A 16,126-nucleotide genomic window follows, 5' to 3' on the forward strand; every position below is an offset into this window, starting at 1 on the left:
TATTTAACAGCTTTTGTCAGATCATGGGAACTTCAAATCTCAACAGTGTTGGGGGATATATGGGTACATATGGCTATCTTGTTTTTTCTCTCAAAAACTTTCATTTGGTTAAAATTTTAAATTATTTGACTTGCACAACAAAATAAAAAAAAAAATAGTAAAAATTCCTCTATTTGTGGATAACCTTTCTACTTGAAATCAGGAGTGTATATGTTCATGACACTGGTTTCTGTATGTAATTGCTACATTTAAGCACTGATTCAATTCTTTTTTTCCAGGTTGGAATACTTTGGAAGAAGAATTAGTGGTAAGTAGAAACTTTAAATGTTTATTGTAGGAGCAGTCTCTGTTGAATTAGAAACTGTAAATAAAAAAAGTTATTGGGAGTTGTGTGATTTAAGCTGAAAATGTGAGTTTTGAGAAAATCTTGCATCAATGATGTTGAAAATTCCATAAAGCTAGTTATTTTGTTGGGAACATGGTTATAATTTCAGTATTGAAAAAAGAGTTACTTGATTATATATATATATATTGGAGGAATGGACAAACAATTCTGTTCAGAGAATTCATTGTGTTCCTTTCTGACTGAAAATGGTGTTAGTGTTACCTTAATACACTGTTTTGAGAAGCTGTATATGAGAACGGCATTTGCTCAACTTAATATTACAACCAAAGATGAATGTGTTGTGTGTAGACCTGAATTTTGGCTGAAAGGCATTTTTATGAAACCATGGATACCACAGGACAAATTTTTGAAGGAACATATGTACTAAAATGTCAACCATGAGTAATAAGTCTGTTAATTTATTATGCTGGAACTGCTGTGCAATCTTCTCTTCGATTACATACTTGTCTAATCTTCTTTGTAACAGAAAGATATCTATAGGTGCAACTTTGCAACCTTTGGTCTGGAGTTGCTTCATTCAATATCAATATCAATATCAATATCAATTCCACCAAAATGTTTAGAAGCACAACAATGGAATCCATGATAACTGATCATAATCTTAAACATGCAGACCTGTGATGGTCCAGTTCAGACATTTAAATCCTATGAAGGAGGTCCATCAACTGCGATCAATCACATTGAAGTGGGAATACATTATTTACAATTTGTAATGAACTGTTGTGTTATCAGTGCTCTAACTTGATCATTGTCCAGTCTTTCGCTCATGAAGTCTTAACTATTCACCTTCACAACTGAATGAAGAATGTGTGAACTGAACACGAATAGCTTGGGATCGTGGAAGAAAGAATAGATTGACAAGTGACTATTCATTCAGTGATTGGGATTACCATGCGCCATAGTCACATTTCCTCTTTGAATGGCACATTGAGTGTCTAATGTGTCACGTCATGTGCGCGCATTAACTTTCCATCATTGATACTGGAGTGTTGTCCACTACTTGTGATAGTAAAAAAAGCATGAACGTGTCTTTTAACAATGTTTTTATTAGCTGCAGGCGGATGTTTTGATCATCACGTTTTTGAGGGGATCTGGAGACCGGGGAATGAAACAATACTTTGTCAGTTTTTTAGATTACATATTCTTGATCACTTATGCGTTTGAAAGAACAATAAACATTGTTTTAGAAAAAATAAATAATTTGATAATATCAGAAAAGTGTGGACTGGCGGTCCCATTTGAAATTGAAAATGCCACCAAAGACATTTTTAAGCTATCCAAAAAACAGAAGAAATTATCTTTTTCAACGCCTATAAAATATTAATGATGGTAATTACCAGAATCAAACTGCAATTGTTGTAGAATCTAACTTGGCAGCTTGACACGGTTATGAACCCCCTATTGAAGTTACTGATAATGGCGGAGTCATATTATCTGGTCCTGAAGCACCCCAAAAAAGTTCAAAATCTGATTGCAGCCAAACAAAAAAAATATGATCCTTTCTTATCAATTGTGATAAACTACTTTAATAGCCAAGTTAGGGTCTAACTGATGGGTGATCTGTGGACTATGATAATGGACTAGACAATACATTAGTTTAAAAACTCAAACAACAGAAAAGAAAAGTGATTTTAATGTGACAATTAATTGACATGTTAATTGTTAACTCTTAACAAACATTTGATCTGTAGTGTAAATTAAAGTTTTTTTATGCTACAAATTTTTATTTGGTCTTCAATATCTATGTCTAGCTGGCCTTAGCTGCTATTCCAAATTTTGTCCCATATTATTTGAGAATGGCCCATTGAAATTGAAAATGTCCTATTGAATTGAAGGGTAAGGGGGCCATGGTCCCATTGGCAAAATTTTAATCCCAATCACTGTTCAATTGCCCTCTCTCAAAATCTGTTGACATTAGAGTGTCTATATGGCAAGTTATCTGCGGACTCCATTGAATCATACTATAAATCGATTACCAACGTGATCAAATGTGCTAAGAAAGACACTTTTCCTGTAGTGAATTTCAACTGTCATGTTAAACTGTCATGCACAAAAGATCTGACCTCTTATTATGACCGGAGAGCATGCATCGACTGGCTTAATAATTGTGTCAATACTTCATGGCATACAAAGACTCTAATAGACAACAATCATGAAGCACATTCGATGATTAGGAAAGTAGCTACTCAATGATTTATTTTTAAATTGTACCACAAAATAATTTACAGGTGGAATGGTACCACACAATGATTTATTGATAGATTGTATCACACAAAGATTTAGTCGTAGATTGTACCACACAATGATTTATTGATAGTGTACCACACAAAGATTTATTGGTCGATTGTACCACTCATTGATTTATTGGTAAAATGGTACCACACAATGACTTATAGGTAGAATGGTACTATTTCTTTCTTTTTTTTTTTACTTTGGTTATTAGGTATTCTCCTTGGGCAAATACGAAAAGTGTGCTGATATTAAAAACTTTTAATATTTTCAGACTTCAACAATATGCCATCAAAAACAAGAGGCTGTAGGAAGTGTCAATTGCATGCATTTTAGTTCTTGTTCTATTTTGAATTTTTTCCTTAATGTGTAAATTTCATCAATCTAGATCATCTTATACTACAACTGTTGACCAGTCAAAATGCATTGACTGAATATTTACAAGTGATATATGGTCACTGACTGAGTATAACTTTTTCTTCTGACATCACAAATATTACAATGTTTTGGAGTCATCAGGATGTTGAGATGTTATACCTATTTATCATGCAAAGGACGCATTTTCTGCCAACATTACATGTCCAATATTGTTAATTGATATTGGGCAGTTACTTTTAGAATAAGCTGTGCCCAAATTGGAATTACTTTTTGCCTTGGAAACTGTAAACAATATGGCGGCCTCCGTGTTGATGTGGCTGAGAAAATCAGTCATACATTTTGTATGTTTTCTGCATGTAATATTTCTCCTCATTGGAAATAATGAATATTGAAATAGTGACTTGTTTTTTATGTGATATATAAATGAATGGTGTCTGAGTATTTTTTGTGTTATTTTGTAACCCTATACTAGTTTATCTCTCTCGTTCCCCATTTCACTGCAGACTTATCTGTCCTTCAGCTCATCTCAGATCTCTCTATACCCAGTCAAATCAGCTTGTTAACTCAATGTTTTATGGTGCGACGTTGAACATCCAGAATTTTAATGTTTACATGCATCCACCACCAAATTCCTTGCATGAACGACTCGTTTTGGATGTAATGATACAGTAAAAGTGTTTGACAAGACTTGTTGTGATTTTCATGATATAAAGTACAAAATAAATCATAAATTTACAAACTCATTTCAGCGTACTTTGTCAACAATTTCTTCAGAAAAGTGTGTCACCAGTTACGCAAAAAAGAAATACCTCAACTCCGCAACTGTTGTGTTGTATAAGGATCATTTTTCGGCATTAAATCCGAAAAAAAATATTTTTAAAAATACTTTTAGAGTCATTTACATTTATATAAGTATTTAGGTTACAAATACGGAAATCATTTTCTCCTGAATGTGCTATTTTAAAATGAATGGGCAGACTCGCATACGGATTTGCTTACCCATACTGTCACTAATATATTACTTCGCACTGTGTCATTAGAGGCGAAATATTGGTACTTTTTTTAAACCACATAAAAAGGCTTTTTTACATAGAATAGACTAAAACCAATATATTTTTTTATTTGCAGGATAAACACAATACAAAACCAGTGTCCTAGCATATCAGAAATGTGGGTTACTCGGCATGAAATGGGGTAAATTGCTTGGCAAAGCCTCGCGGAACCCCCTTTTCTTAGCCTCATACCCATATTTCTGATATGCAAGAACACTGAGTATGTATTGTATATAAATCATTGTGTGGTACCTTTCTACATATAAATCATTGTGTGGTAGTTCTTGAAAAAAAATTATGCCTAGATTTAGAAAGGAAAAGGAAAACATGTACTTTATTCTGTACCTCTCACTCTACTACATTCCCTTTACAAAACAAGTCTTGACACTCCTGTTTCTGACCCCACCTCATCATTATACAGACTTGTTGCCATCATTGTGGATATTGGTTTCCACAGACTCTTTAAACCAGTTTGTGTGAAAAGTCAAGATGAAGAAAAACAATCATTTCTTCCACTACCGTTTATCAACAAAGGTATAGATGCAATTAATTTGGCTAACATCCTCCATCACAAAAACTTTACCAACAAAATTCCCCCATATTTCAAAGACAAATCCATACCAATTATTTCATATTCCTATACTTCACTCATCGCATCCAAAATTTTCAATTATAAAAGGCTATTGCAGAACCTCGAGATTGAGGACTTTAAGGCTAAACTACCTTACTGTTCTTGCAAAACCTCTCCATTCAAATATGGTCCTTCTGGTCACGTCGTTACGGGAGATTTCACCATTATCGAAAATGAATCTCTGTGTAATATCCTTTCTAAAGGTCCCAAGTACCGTGAACCACGCTCCATAAATTGAATTATAACGTTAAAGTTCCTATGGATGCCGTCGAGGACTATGCAAGAAAATGGATAAAACGAGAACAAGAAGACATTGATTCTCTGTCATAGTGGTTAAATTACATGAGGTCTTTAATTTTGAAACGAATAAAAGTTTTAAGTAGGTCAATGAGTGCCAAAGCTACATCAGTTTTCAAAGACCCCGATGTAGCAAAAACATTGTCTACTATACATGACAAATATGTTGTCGTACCAGCAGACAAAGCCCAAAACAACATTGTTTTTGTCTGCAAAACGTTTTATATCCAATGTTTATTATCAGAGGTAGACATAGAAAATAATAGCAGTGATAAGACCTACACTGCTACCACTCTCTCCAAAGAAGAGATTGTGGAAAACCATAAATCTGTGCTATCCTCTTTTGGTCTCTCTACCAAGGACGATGATTGTGATTTACCATCTATGTACTGGATTCCTAAACTTCATAAGAATCCATACAAACAACGTTTCATAGCTGGATCTTTAAAATGTACCACCAAACTTCTTCCAAAACTTTTAACTTCTATACTCACAACTGTCAAAGAGCGTCTGCAGTCCTACCACAACACTTGTTACTCCCGTAGTGGTATTAATTCAAGGTGGATCCTGAAAAATTCGAAAAATCTTTTGGAGACAATCAGTTCAAGACTATTATCTGAATATAATAGCATTAAAACCTATGATTTTTCAACACTGTATACTTCTATTCCCCATACTCAGTTAAAATCCCGACTTAAAAACATTATACATCGTTTTTTTTCCAAAAAAGATGGTACACCTAGATACAAATATATAGTTCTTGGTAGAGATTCCTTATACTTTGTAAGAAATAATTCCAAATCATCTTCCAAATATACAGCGGAAGATGTTTACAAAATGCTAGAATTTTTAATTGACAACATATTTGTCCAGTGTGGTGGATGTGTTTTTCAAGAAATGGTCGGCATTCCAATGGGAACAAATTGTGCTTCTTTACTTGCTGACCTATTCCTTCACTCTTATTAGGCTGACTTTACAGCTGATCTGATCAGAAAGAAAGAATATCGATGGTAAAGGAAAACTATTGACCAAACTTTACGACAAACGTGATGACTTTTCATTCAGAATTGTCAACTTTCCTTTCATCTATTGCAACATCCCTTCGGCTCCTGGGTATGGAGTGTTCATAACACAACTCATACTTTATGCCAGAGCTTGCCGAAACTACACAGACTTTTTGTATCGTGCTAGAACTCTAACAAATAGGCTTCTGGCACAGTGTATGTTGCTACAAGATTGAAGTCATCACTACAGAAGTTTTATGGTCGTCATCATGAACTTGTGGATCGTTATGGTGTATCCATCAGCACCATGAAAACTGATTTATTTTCAATGGGTCATAGTTTTCCTTTCCTTGTTTGTCTACCCCGAACTTGACTTTTTATGAGCAACTCGTTGGGTGTGTCTAGAAAAGCAGAGGATGCTTCCCTACCGGTGCACCTGGTCCATGCTCCCAGTTTTTAGTGGAGTCTGAGTTGCTCATTTACTTTTGTCACTTTGTATGTATGATTTTAGTTACTTTATGTTCTTTGTTGTGTATGTCTGTTTTCCATGTCTGGTCTTTGTCCCTGGATTACATTCTTTTGATTACCGCTATAACCTTGGTTCCCTTGATTACTCTTTAACAAATGCAGTACTCCATTCCACTCCAATGTTCTGTATAGAAATGAAGTGGTACTCTATCTCAATAATACAATGTCACAGAATAGAAACATGTAAACTAAACTGTATGTATATATACTGAGATTGTGGCACATGTTCTCTCTTCTTACACCAACACATCAGTGCAGATAAAAGTATAAACCTTGGCACCTATTTTTTTCCACTCAGTGATAATAATGACAAAAACAGTAATATAGAAAATGAAATGATAAAAAGATATATGGGACAATATTAATAATTAAATCCTTATATAATTAGATGGCACCAGTAAGCCTTTGCTAAGAGAGCACAACACTGAACATTAAGATTAATATATATAAATTTATTGTTTGAGTTGTAGTTAATTAACACATGTACTTGTATTTCTTAAAAATATTATTTAATACTTTTTACATGTTGATATTTTCTGTCTGAAGGTTTGATGAAATGAAATACCAGGACATGAAGAGGTGTATATTAGTTGATCATATTGGTTGAATATCAGTTTAACTACCAATGGTTTGAGGCTCTTTGATGTAACCTTTCTAATTTGGGAATAGTATTGCCTGACTATATGGTTCTAGGATGTTTGATAGCTTCCTAGTCTGATTGTGATGGAATTTCCATAATCAATTAATTTTATTACTCTCCTACACTTTTAACAACAATAAAGTGTTTCTTATTGTAGCTGTGTCATTGGTAAAGGATCTATACCATGAAACCATGCTGAACCGTCTAGCCAAAAGTGAGGATATACAACGAACTTTACCATGCAGACAGCAGACAATTGACCTTGACACTGGGCATCTTTGGGCACACAGTCACAGATGTCCAGGGAAAAAGGACCAGTTGACAGTAGACGGTGGGATGTCTAAGAAGCCTCATCGATATTTGATCCTTTCTAGAACATCTCGTCTCACTTGGCCATCTGCCTCTATCAAGTAAGTCTTTTTTTTTTTTTCAAAATTACATGCATTGGAAGTCTTGTTCTATTTTGAATTTTTTTCGTGATGTGTAAATTTCATTTGGTGGCAACTTTCCTTTAAATGCTGAATTTTATTTGATGCTGTTCTGAATTTTATGATACGGACTCCATGTTTGTTCACTCAGATATTTTATTAATGTGCAGGTGCTCATTTTATGATTTTTAATTTCAGTTTTGAGAGATCTATTTAATATTTCAATCATTTATTCATTTATTTATTTAATCAACACCCCCATGCAGGTCCGGGTGTTAAAAGAATAGGCCTGCAGCAGCGCTAAGCTTGTCGTAAAAGGAGACTAAATAGTGCTCAGAACCCTAGCCAGGGGCTAGGGCGCTTTGCCCACAGAGCAACTGGGATGTGTGCCCCAGGTGGTGGAATAGGGTACCCCTGGCGTGTTACATGCTGGGGTTGTCAGGCTATAATACGAAAAACCTGATCGCAAACCATAGTGGTGCACCGTGTTGGGAAAGATGCCACATTCCTCACATGTTAAAGAACCCTACTGTGATATTCTTCCGGAGTAGGAACCATAGGGCTCCGCCACAGGAGGCTAAATTGCCTGACCCTATCCACCTCTCCCTATTTCCAGTGGCAATCAAAATTTGTCGACCCCATTGTCCTTGTGTCCCATCCCTTTTTCATTTCATTATCATTTCATGTTCATTTTATCATCAATTTCATGTTCATCGTCTGAATATAGCTGAAATATTGCTGCTCGGACGTTAAACCCCAACAAACAAACAAACAATTATTTAATCAACATATATTTTTTTAGTAATGAAGGCCTACAGTTGAACTCCTGTATGGTTAACTTTAAAAACCCATGGCCTTGACTAAATCTGATACATGTGTTACTTACTTCATAAATAAATCAAGAGACTCCATTTTATCATTGTTTAACCATGGACTGGTTTTGTTGCAATATTTTATGGACATAATTGGCCACTCCATTGTTAAACAATGAAAAGTTTCTGTGGTTTATTTCGATTCTAATACAGTACCTGAAGCAATCAATTTCCAGTCATGGATCCGTCAAACCAGTGATCACGTCACATGACCCCTCAGCGGTAAATTTTATATGTTTTATGGATTCTGTAAAATTTCGTTTATTGATTTTTACACTTATTTGCCAGATGCTACATATTTAAACATCAGTTAATTACTTTTATTTTACATTTTTTTCATATTGGACAAAATACAATATATGGATTTAATATATCAAAATTAAGACACATTTAATGTAGTACATTATATAGGACTTATTCCTATGGAAATTCAAAAATTTACATGAACCGATCAGCCATCATTTTACATAACAAAACTGTGATCAGATCCTTCACTGGTCACCGGTCATTGGTTATCAGTCCGACAGAGATTGTTTACTCATTTGTTGTAGTTCGGTCGAATAGTTTGGCAGATCAGTTCAGGGACTGTAGGACTAGTTTCTGTCATTTTGTAAAAAGACAGCTATATGTTGCAAGAAATGAATTAAGGAAAAAATGTATAAAATTTATCTCTGAGGTCAGAAATAAGACTTCATACATTCTTGACATTGGTGACCTATTTATTGAACTTTTACCACTGCTTTGGTCTAAAAACCTTTGAGGCATATCATATTAAAATTTTTGTTATAGAAACCTGATAAAGCTTACATGAGATGAGTGTGGAGCTATAGAGATTCTGTTGTAACCGTTTAATCCCCACTAAATACCTTTCACCAGTAATGGTTACAAACACTATTAATGAAGGTGTCTACTATGTGCTGGGACTGGATCAGATGTTTTTATTCATTTTATTATCTGCATAACGAAAAAGAAATAAACTGTCTCTAAAAATTTAATAGTCTTACTTCAAAAATAGGAATTTTATTGAGCATTAAATTAAACTTTTATCACCATAAATGGGCAGTTAAATTGGTGTGAAACGTTTGAATGTTTTTAACTACAATTACCTTAAGCAGTAATATCCATTGTATTAAAACATGACAGTATTCCATAATTCTACTGGCTGTGTTGATCGCTTGTAAATATTTTAATTTCAAATAATTCATTGTAAGCTGTATAATGTTTTTCTCTGTTTATAGATTTTTATCCTCAGAAGATGACTTTAAAAATATGAAAAGTCCAACAGTTAATGATCATTATACTCCTACTTGCAAAGTGGGTGGGTATATATTTATATGGGTGTCAGTGTCCTTTCATCTGTCCTTCCTGCCATCACACAAGGGGGACCCATCTTTATTCCATTACTCCTCCCATACCATCAAATGGAATTGGAGGAACTTTCACAGAATCTTTATTACATGTTCCCATTGTGCACCTCCTATTTTAGAATTTAATCTGAATCAATTTGGGGGTTTCACATTGCAAAACATGGACTTTTTCATCTTTTAATATGAGCAAATGGAGGACCCATCTCTTATCTGTTACTCCTCCTGTACCGCTGAAAGGAATGGGATGAAACTTTCACAGAATCTTTATTACATGTTCCCATTGTGCACCTCTTCTTTAAGATTTTGATCCAAATCAAAATGAAAGTTTAAAGGTGCATGTTATCAAATGTGAGAATAGGGGTATCTATACTCGGCGTCACATAAATAACATACTGTTAAAATTTGAATAAAAATATTTTCTACGACTTTATTGACACCTACCGTCGTTTAAATTGTCTTAAATGACTTGCTCATTCGTTTAACCAAACGGCTTCTCCCTAAATATTGAATCGTTAAATTCTGGTCAGATTTTAATTCTTGGTGCCAATATTTACATTGTAAAAAGTCGGCCATGTTTACAGTGATCGGGTTGCTAGGAGATGTTGTTTACGTATAAATGGTTTGTCCAAAAACCAAAGAACCCAGAATGCATTTTGGCGTTATTTCGGATATCTCGGATTTATTTTACGCGAACAACGTACAATACTGAGAAGTTGATCAAGCAGACGATTGTCACTGGAGTTTGACGGGAACTTACGAACTTCGTTTGTAAACAAATCGTCCCGTAGAAACCAACATGGCAGATATTAGTATGGGATTTTCCCGTAAGGATTTGTTGCGCATGATTTAAGCTAATAAGTGACTCGTTGGTACTAACACGTCATGCATATATGCGAACTATCTTCATGTTAAATAAAAGAGAGACAACTTTAGCGGTAAATCTCGACGGTTTAAAAAGTAGAGCTTCAATTCGAAAATGTGTTGTATGTGACGTCGAGTATAGTTAGTGAGCACTGCACACAGATTTTCAAATTAGCACACATGGCCTTCAGCCATGTGAACTAATGCCATCACTTGGCATCCGTCTTTGTTGTCATTAACAATTTTTCATAATTTTTCTCCTCTGACACTACTTGATCCATTATAACCAAACTTAGTATGAATGTTCCTTGGGGTATTCTGCAGAGAAGCGACATAGGGATTTTTGATCTGTCAAAAAACATGGCTGCCATTACTAAAAATAGAACACAGGGGTCAGACAGAAGTTTTTCACATATATCTCAAAAACTGTTAGGTTAAGCCAGATTTTGACGAAGTAAAAGTGTTCAGCATGATGAGATCTATCTGTGGTTAAATTTTTGTTTCAATCTGTGAAGCAATGTTTGAGTTATTCCCTTTTTCAACATTTTTTTTGCTTTTTTTAATGTTATTTCTTTCAAAAATCTTCTCCTCTGACACTACTTGACCAATTGGAACCAAACTTGGTTTAAATGTTCCTTGGGGTATTTTGTATATAACTGATTCAGCATATGATCAGGATGATGAGATCTATCTGTGATCAAATTTTTTTTTAATCTGTTACGCCATGCTGGAGTTATTGCCCTTTTATTCCATTTTTTGGCTATTTATGTTATTTCTTTCAAAGTTCTTCTCTGAACTGACATGGGGTTTTTGATCCGTGGAAAAACATGGCTGCCATCACTAAGAATAGAATAGAAAGTCAGACCTTAGTTTTTTGCATATTATATCTCCGAAACCATTAGGTTTAGCCAAATTCTTCCAATTGCTGAAATGATCCTTTTTATGAGGACTACTAACAATTCTAGGGATAACTTCTTGTAAGAGTTATTGCCCTTGAAATGTGAAAAATGACGTTTTTTTTTGTTTTTTGTTTTTACATTTTTCAGCCAATATCTTAAGAACTTTGATAGATAAAAAGAAACTTTCACTGCTGAAATGATCCTTATAGTAAGTCCTACCAAAGTCTTCTTGAGTCAAAATTGTTGGACAACTTCTTGTTAAATTTATTACTCTTGAAAGTCAAAAATTTAACCAGGTGAGCAATTCAGGCTTCTGGGAGCCTCTTGTTTTTACATTTGAATTTTATTTAATGTATGAATTTTAAGCCTCAAAATCTAGTACAGTTTAAGTTATGCGTGTTGAAAAAATAAGTATGGAAAATAAATATCAAAGGTTCTGTATCTAAAGTGAATTTTCTACTAGATGAAGACATGTGGTCCATTGATGTTGTACATGTTACCTATAGTTATACAGGAAAGATGATATAATGGAGCCTGACTGCTGAGGTCAGTGTAACATCTTGTGTAGTAAGTGCTTCAAGGGATTCAGTTATGTCTGTGTTATCTGATGAATTGGTTTGATCACCATCTGAATATCTCTTCACTTTTGGTTAGAATGCTGAGAAGGAGCTATGAGGCTTTATTGATATGTCACAGATGTCTCTGTGATATTATATCCTAAAGTTTTCATTTCTAAGTCCTATCAATTATATATCCTATCATTTCTCTGTCCTAACTATGTCTTATTGTTTCTTTGTCCTTACTATATCTAATTATTTATCTAACTACATCCTATAGATTCTTATTCTCTGTCCTGTTGATTTCATGTCCTATTAATTCTTTGTCCCATCATTTCTATGTTCTACCAATTGGGTGTCCTATCAATTCTCTGTGGTATTATTTCTATGTCCTATCAATTCTCTGCCTTGTCATTCTATGTCCTATCAATTCTCTGTCTTGTCATTCTATGTCCTATCAATTCTCTGTCTTGTCATTTCTATGTCATATCAATTCATTTAATATGTTTTAGTCAGTTTTTACAACTTCAGTTTTGTTAACTTGATGTATATAATAATCATGTTGTTCATCTCTGTCTGCTACTTTGTCTGTCTGTCTGTCTATCTATCAACAATTGTTTCGTAACAGTTTTCTTTGCAACTGTTTATGACAGCCACTTGATATTTTGAATCTTTATATTGATATGATGTCTTTGTTTATGTTATGACCATGTGTTTTCTGGGGAAGGTATCTTTTAGTGAAGTTTGCACAATTTTTTTTGGTATTTTTTTTCTGTGTTCCTTTAAATAATACTCTTGAGTTTATAGCCTGCTTTATATGGTTGATCTGCACCAGTGAATGGTTAAAGTTTGTGTAAAAAAAAATTAAGCCACTAATTTCATTGATAACATGACAAGTAGGAAATGACAAAAGTATAGGCATCTGGTATATCGGTAACACTATAAGACATAGTATAAATATATACAAAATTACAGTCAATGAGAACGATCACCTGTCCAGATGTTAACAACTATCAAATCAATTAGATCTGGCAACTGACAAAAACCTGAAAAATACCGACTCATTTTTAGCTCACCTTACCAAAGGTCATGTGAGCTATTGCCATCACTTGGCGTCCGTCGTCGTCGTCGTTAACAATTATACAAAACTCTTTTTCCTCTGAAACTACTTGACTAATTAGAACCAAACTTGGTATGAATGTTCCTTGGGGTATCCTGCATAGAGCTGATGTGGGGATTTTTGATCCATCAAGAAACATGGCCGTCATTACTAAAAATAGAACATAGGGGTCAGACAGTATTTTTTCGCATATATCTCCTAAACCAATAGGTTTAGCTGATTTCTGAGTAAAAGTGTTCAGCATCATGAGATCTATCTCTGGTCAAATTTTGGATTTAATCTGTTAAGCCATGTTGGAGTTATTGGCCTTTTTCAACCATTTTTGCTATTTTTAATGTTTTTTCTTTCCAGAATCTTCTCCTCTGATACTACTTGACCAGTTGAAACCAAACTTGGTATGAATGTTTCTTGGGGTATCCTGCATAGAACTGATGTGGGGATTTTTGATTTGTCAAAAAACATAGCCACCATTATTAAAAATAAAACATAAGGGTCTGACAGTAGTTTTTCACATATATCCCCTAAACCGTTAGGTTTATCCAAATTCTTTCAATAGCTGAAATGATTCATATTATTAGGACTACAAAAGTCTTTAGACTCCTTTTTGTAAGAGTTATTGCCCTTGAAAGGGGAAAATTACTTTTTTTAATAGTTTTCAGTCAATATCTTGAAAACTATGATAGATTAAAAGAAACTTTCAATTGTTGAAAAGATCTTGTGATAGTTCTACCAAAGATTTCTTTAGTCAAAATTATTGGACAACTTCTTGTTTAATTTATTGCCTTTGAAAGGCAAAATTCAAGAAGGTGAGCAATTCAGGCTCCTTGAAGCCTCTTGTTACAGTTGGGGAATGTAGGTCATTTACCACTTCAGAAGAATCAACAGTGCCACCAAAGAAATTATATGTGTTAATCATTACAACAGCACTGACATTTAAGTACTATTCTGTGCAAGAATCAGGCAGTGGGAGGCACATTGTAATTCTTCTTCTTCAAAAAAAAAAAAAAAAATCGTAAAAAATTTCGTAAAAAATTTTTCAGACACGTCTGGATGGTGTCAGGTAAAAGTACTTGGTTAATGCAATAAAATCTCTGCATCTTTTCCCCTCATCTGCCACACCTTATACACATTTTGCCTGATTGTTTGGTGGAGAAGTACTTGAAGTAATTGGTCCACTTTCCCTGAAATTGAGGAAAATGCGAGCTGTCCATTGACAGAATAGGAGAAAAAATTACCAAAATTAAGAAATGGCATTATTATTAAAAGACTTTTACCAAAAACACAAAATGAAAATAATAAGCAAGAGTAGGTGTTGAACCAAAAACCTTTATTTTACATGGTATTGTTAGTTTGACTATAAGGTGACATGGACTCTACGCTTGATTTGTGTCTTTGAAATAAGATATAAAGTATAATGTTCATACGATTGGTGTTCTTTTAAGGAAAAAGTTTTTATTTCACCCAAAAGCAAACATCTTACACTATGGTAAAGATATGTTAATCACAGAACTCAAAAAACCCAATGCTGTAATGGTTGTGAAGGTGCAGACTCTAAGTGACCAAAAAAGTGGAAAATGCATTTTCAACAATTTTTACAAAAAATATTTGTACTTTTCAAACATATGATTATTCACAAATTTGCATTTTTATTAACACTGAATGATTCTACCTGTCCTAATGCAAGTTATAATTATTTGAACAAGTTTTGATATTGACCATTTTTGCGGTCAGAAATCAATTTTTATTAAAAAGGAAATTTAAGGTTAATGTAAAGAAAAACTTTACCTTCTATTACACTACACAGTACATTGTACCAAAATGTTGACCAGGACATAGGGGGAAATCTGATAATATTTAATGTGTATGTGAATTGTATTTTTAAAATAAGTCTGAAATATCTAAGTGTTTGGTAAATCTTTTTAGCTCACCTGGCCAAAGGTCATGTGAGCTATTGCCATCACTTGGCGTCCATCGTCGTCGTCTTTAACAATTATACAAAACTCTTCTCCTCTGAAACTACTTGACCAAACTTTGTATGACTGTTCCTTGGGGTATAATACATATAACTGATGTGGGGATTTTTGATTTGTTGAAAAACATTGCCGCCGTTACTAAAAATAGAACATAGGGGTCAGACAATAGTTTTTCGCATATATCTCCAAACCTGTTAGGTTTAGCAAAATTCTGACAGAGGGTTATTTTTTACAGTTTTCAGTCAATATTTTGAAAACTATGATAGATTAAAAGAACTGTAGTTTTTCACATATATCTCCAAAACCATTAGGTTTATCCAAATTCTTTCAATAGCTGAAATGATCCATATTATTAGGAGTACAAAAGTCTTCAGACTCCTTGTAAGAGTTATTGCCCTTGAAAGGAGAAAAATGACTTTTTTTTAAAATAGTTTTCAGTCAATATCTTGAAAACTATGATAGATTAAAAGAAACTTTCAATTGTTGAAAGATCTTGTGATAAGTCCTACCAAAGACTTGTTGAGTCAAAATTGTTGGGCAACTTCTTGTTTAATTTATTGCCTTTGAAAGGCAAAATTCAACAAGGTGAGCGATTCAGGCTCCTGGGAGCCTCTTGTTCTGTGAATATTTTTATAGTGCCTTTTTGACTTAAATCAAAGCTTGTGGTAAAGAAAAAGGTAAAAAAAACCACAGATACTATTTAATATGCTTTAGCATGAAAGAGCTTTTATACAGGTATTTTCGAAATGTATAAACATGTACGAGATAGTAAATGGATTAGGATAAAAGAATATTCATTAATGAAACAAAAAAATATGCTGATGGAGAGCAAAATTTAAAAAAAAATTCACTTATAATGAATACATAAAGGTTTTTATGTGACT

The 16,126-nt window shown here is 33.8% G+C and overlaps 1 protein-coding gene across 2 annotated transcripts in view; it reads left to right on the plus strand.

The window, feature by feature from the left end:
• Positions 1-278: 278 nt before the first annotated feature.
• LOC148630167 (3',5'-cyclic-AMP phosphodiesterase 4C-like) overlaps positions 279-16,126 on the plus strand; it is a 182,774-nt gene continuing 166,926 nt past the window's right edge. For both annotated transcript variants that reach the window (XM_088562151.1, XM_088562176.1), the window contains exons 1-2: positions 279-307; positions 7,323-7,575. In XM_088562151.1, coding sequence (XP_088418277.1) covers positions 7,358-7,575 — 218 coding nt within the window. In that variant the 5' untranslated portion in view covers positions 279-307; positions 7,323-7,357. The remainder of the gene's footprint in view (positions 308-7,322; positions 7,576-16,126) is intronic.

Source organism: Perna viridis, chromosome 1, assembly GCF_037379345.1.
Source record: "Perna viridis isolate PV_CMFRI_1.1 ecotype Kerala chromosome 1, ASM3737934v1, whole genome shotgun sequence".
Classification (NCBI taxonomy): Eukaryota; Metazoa; Mollusca; class Bivalvia; order Mytilida; family Mytilidae; genus Perna; species Perna viridis.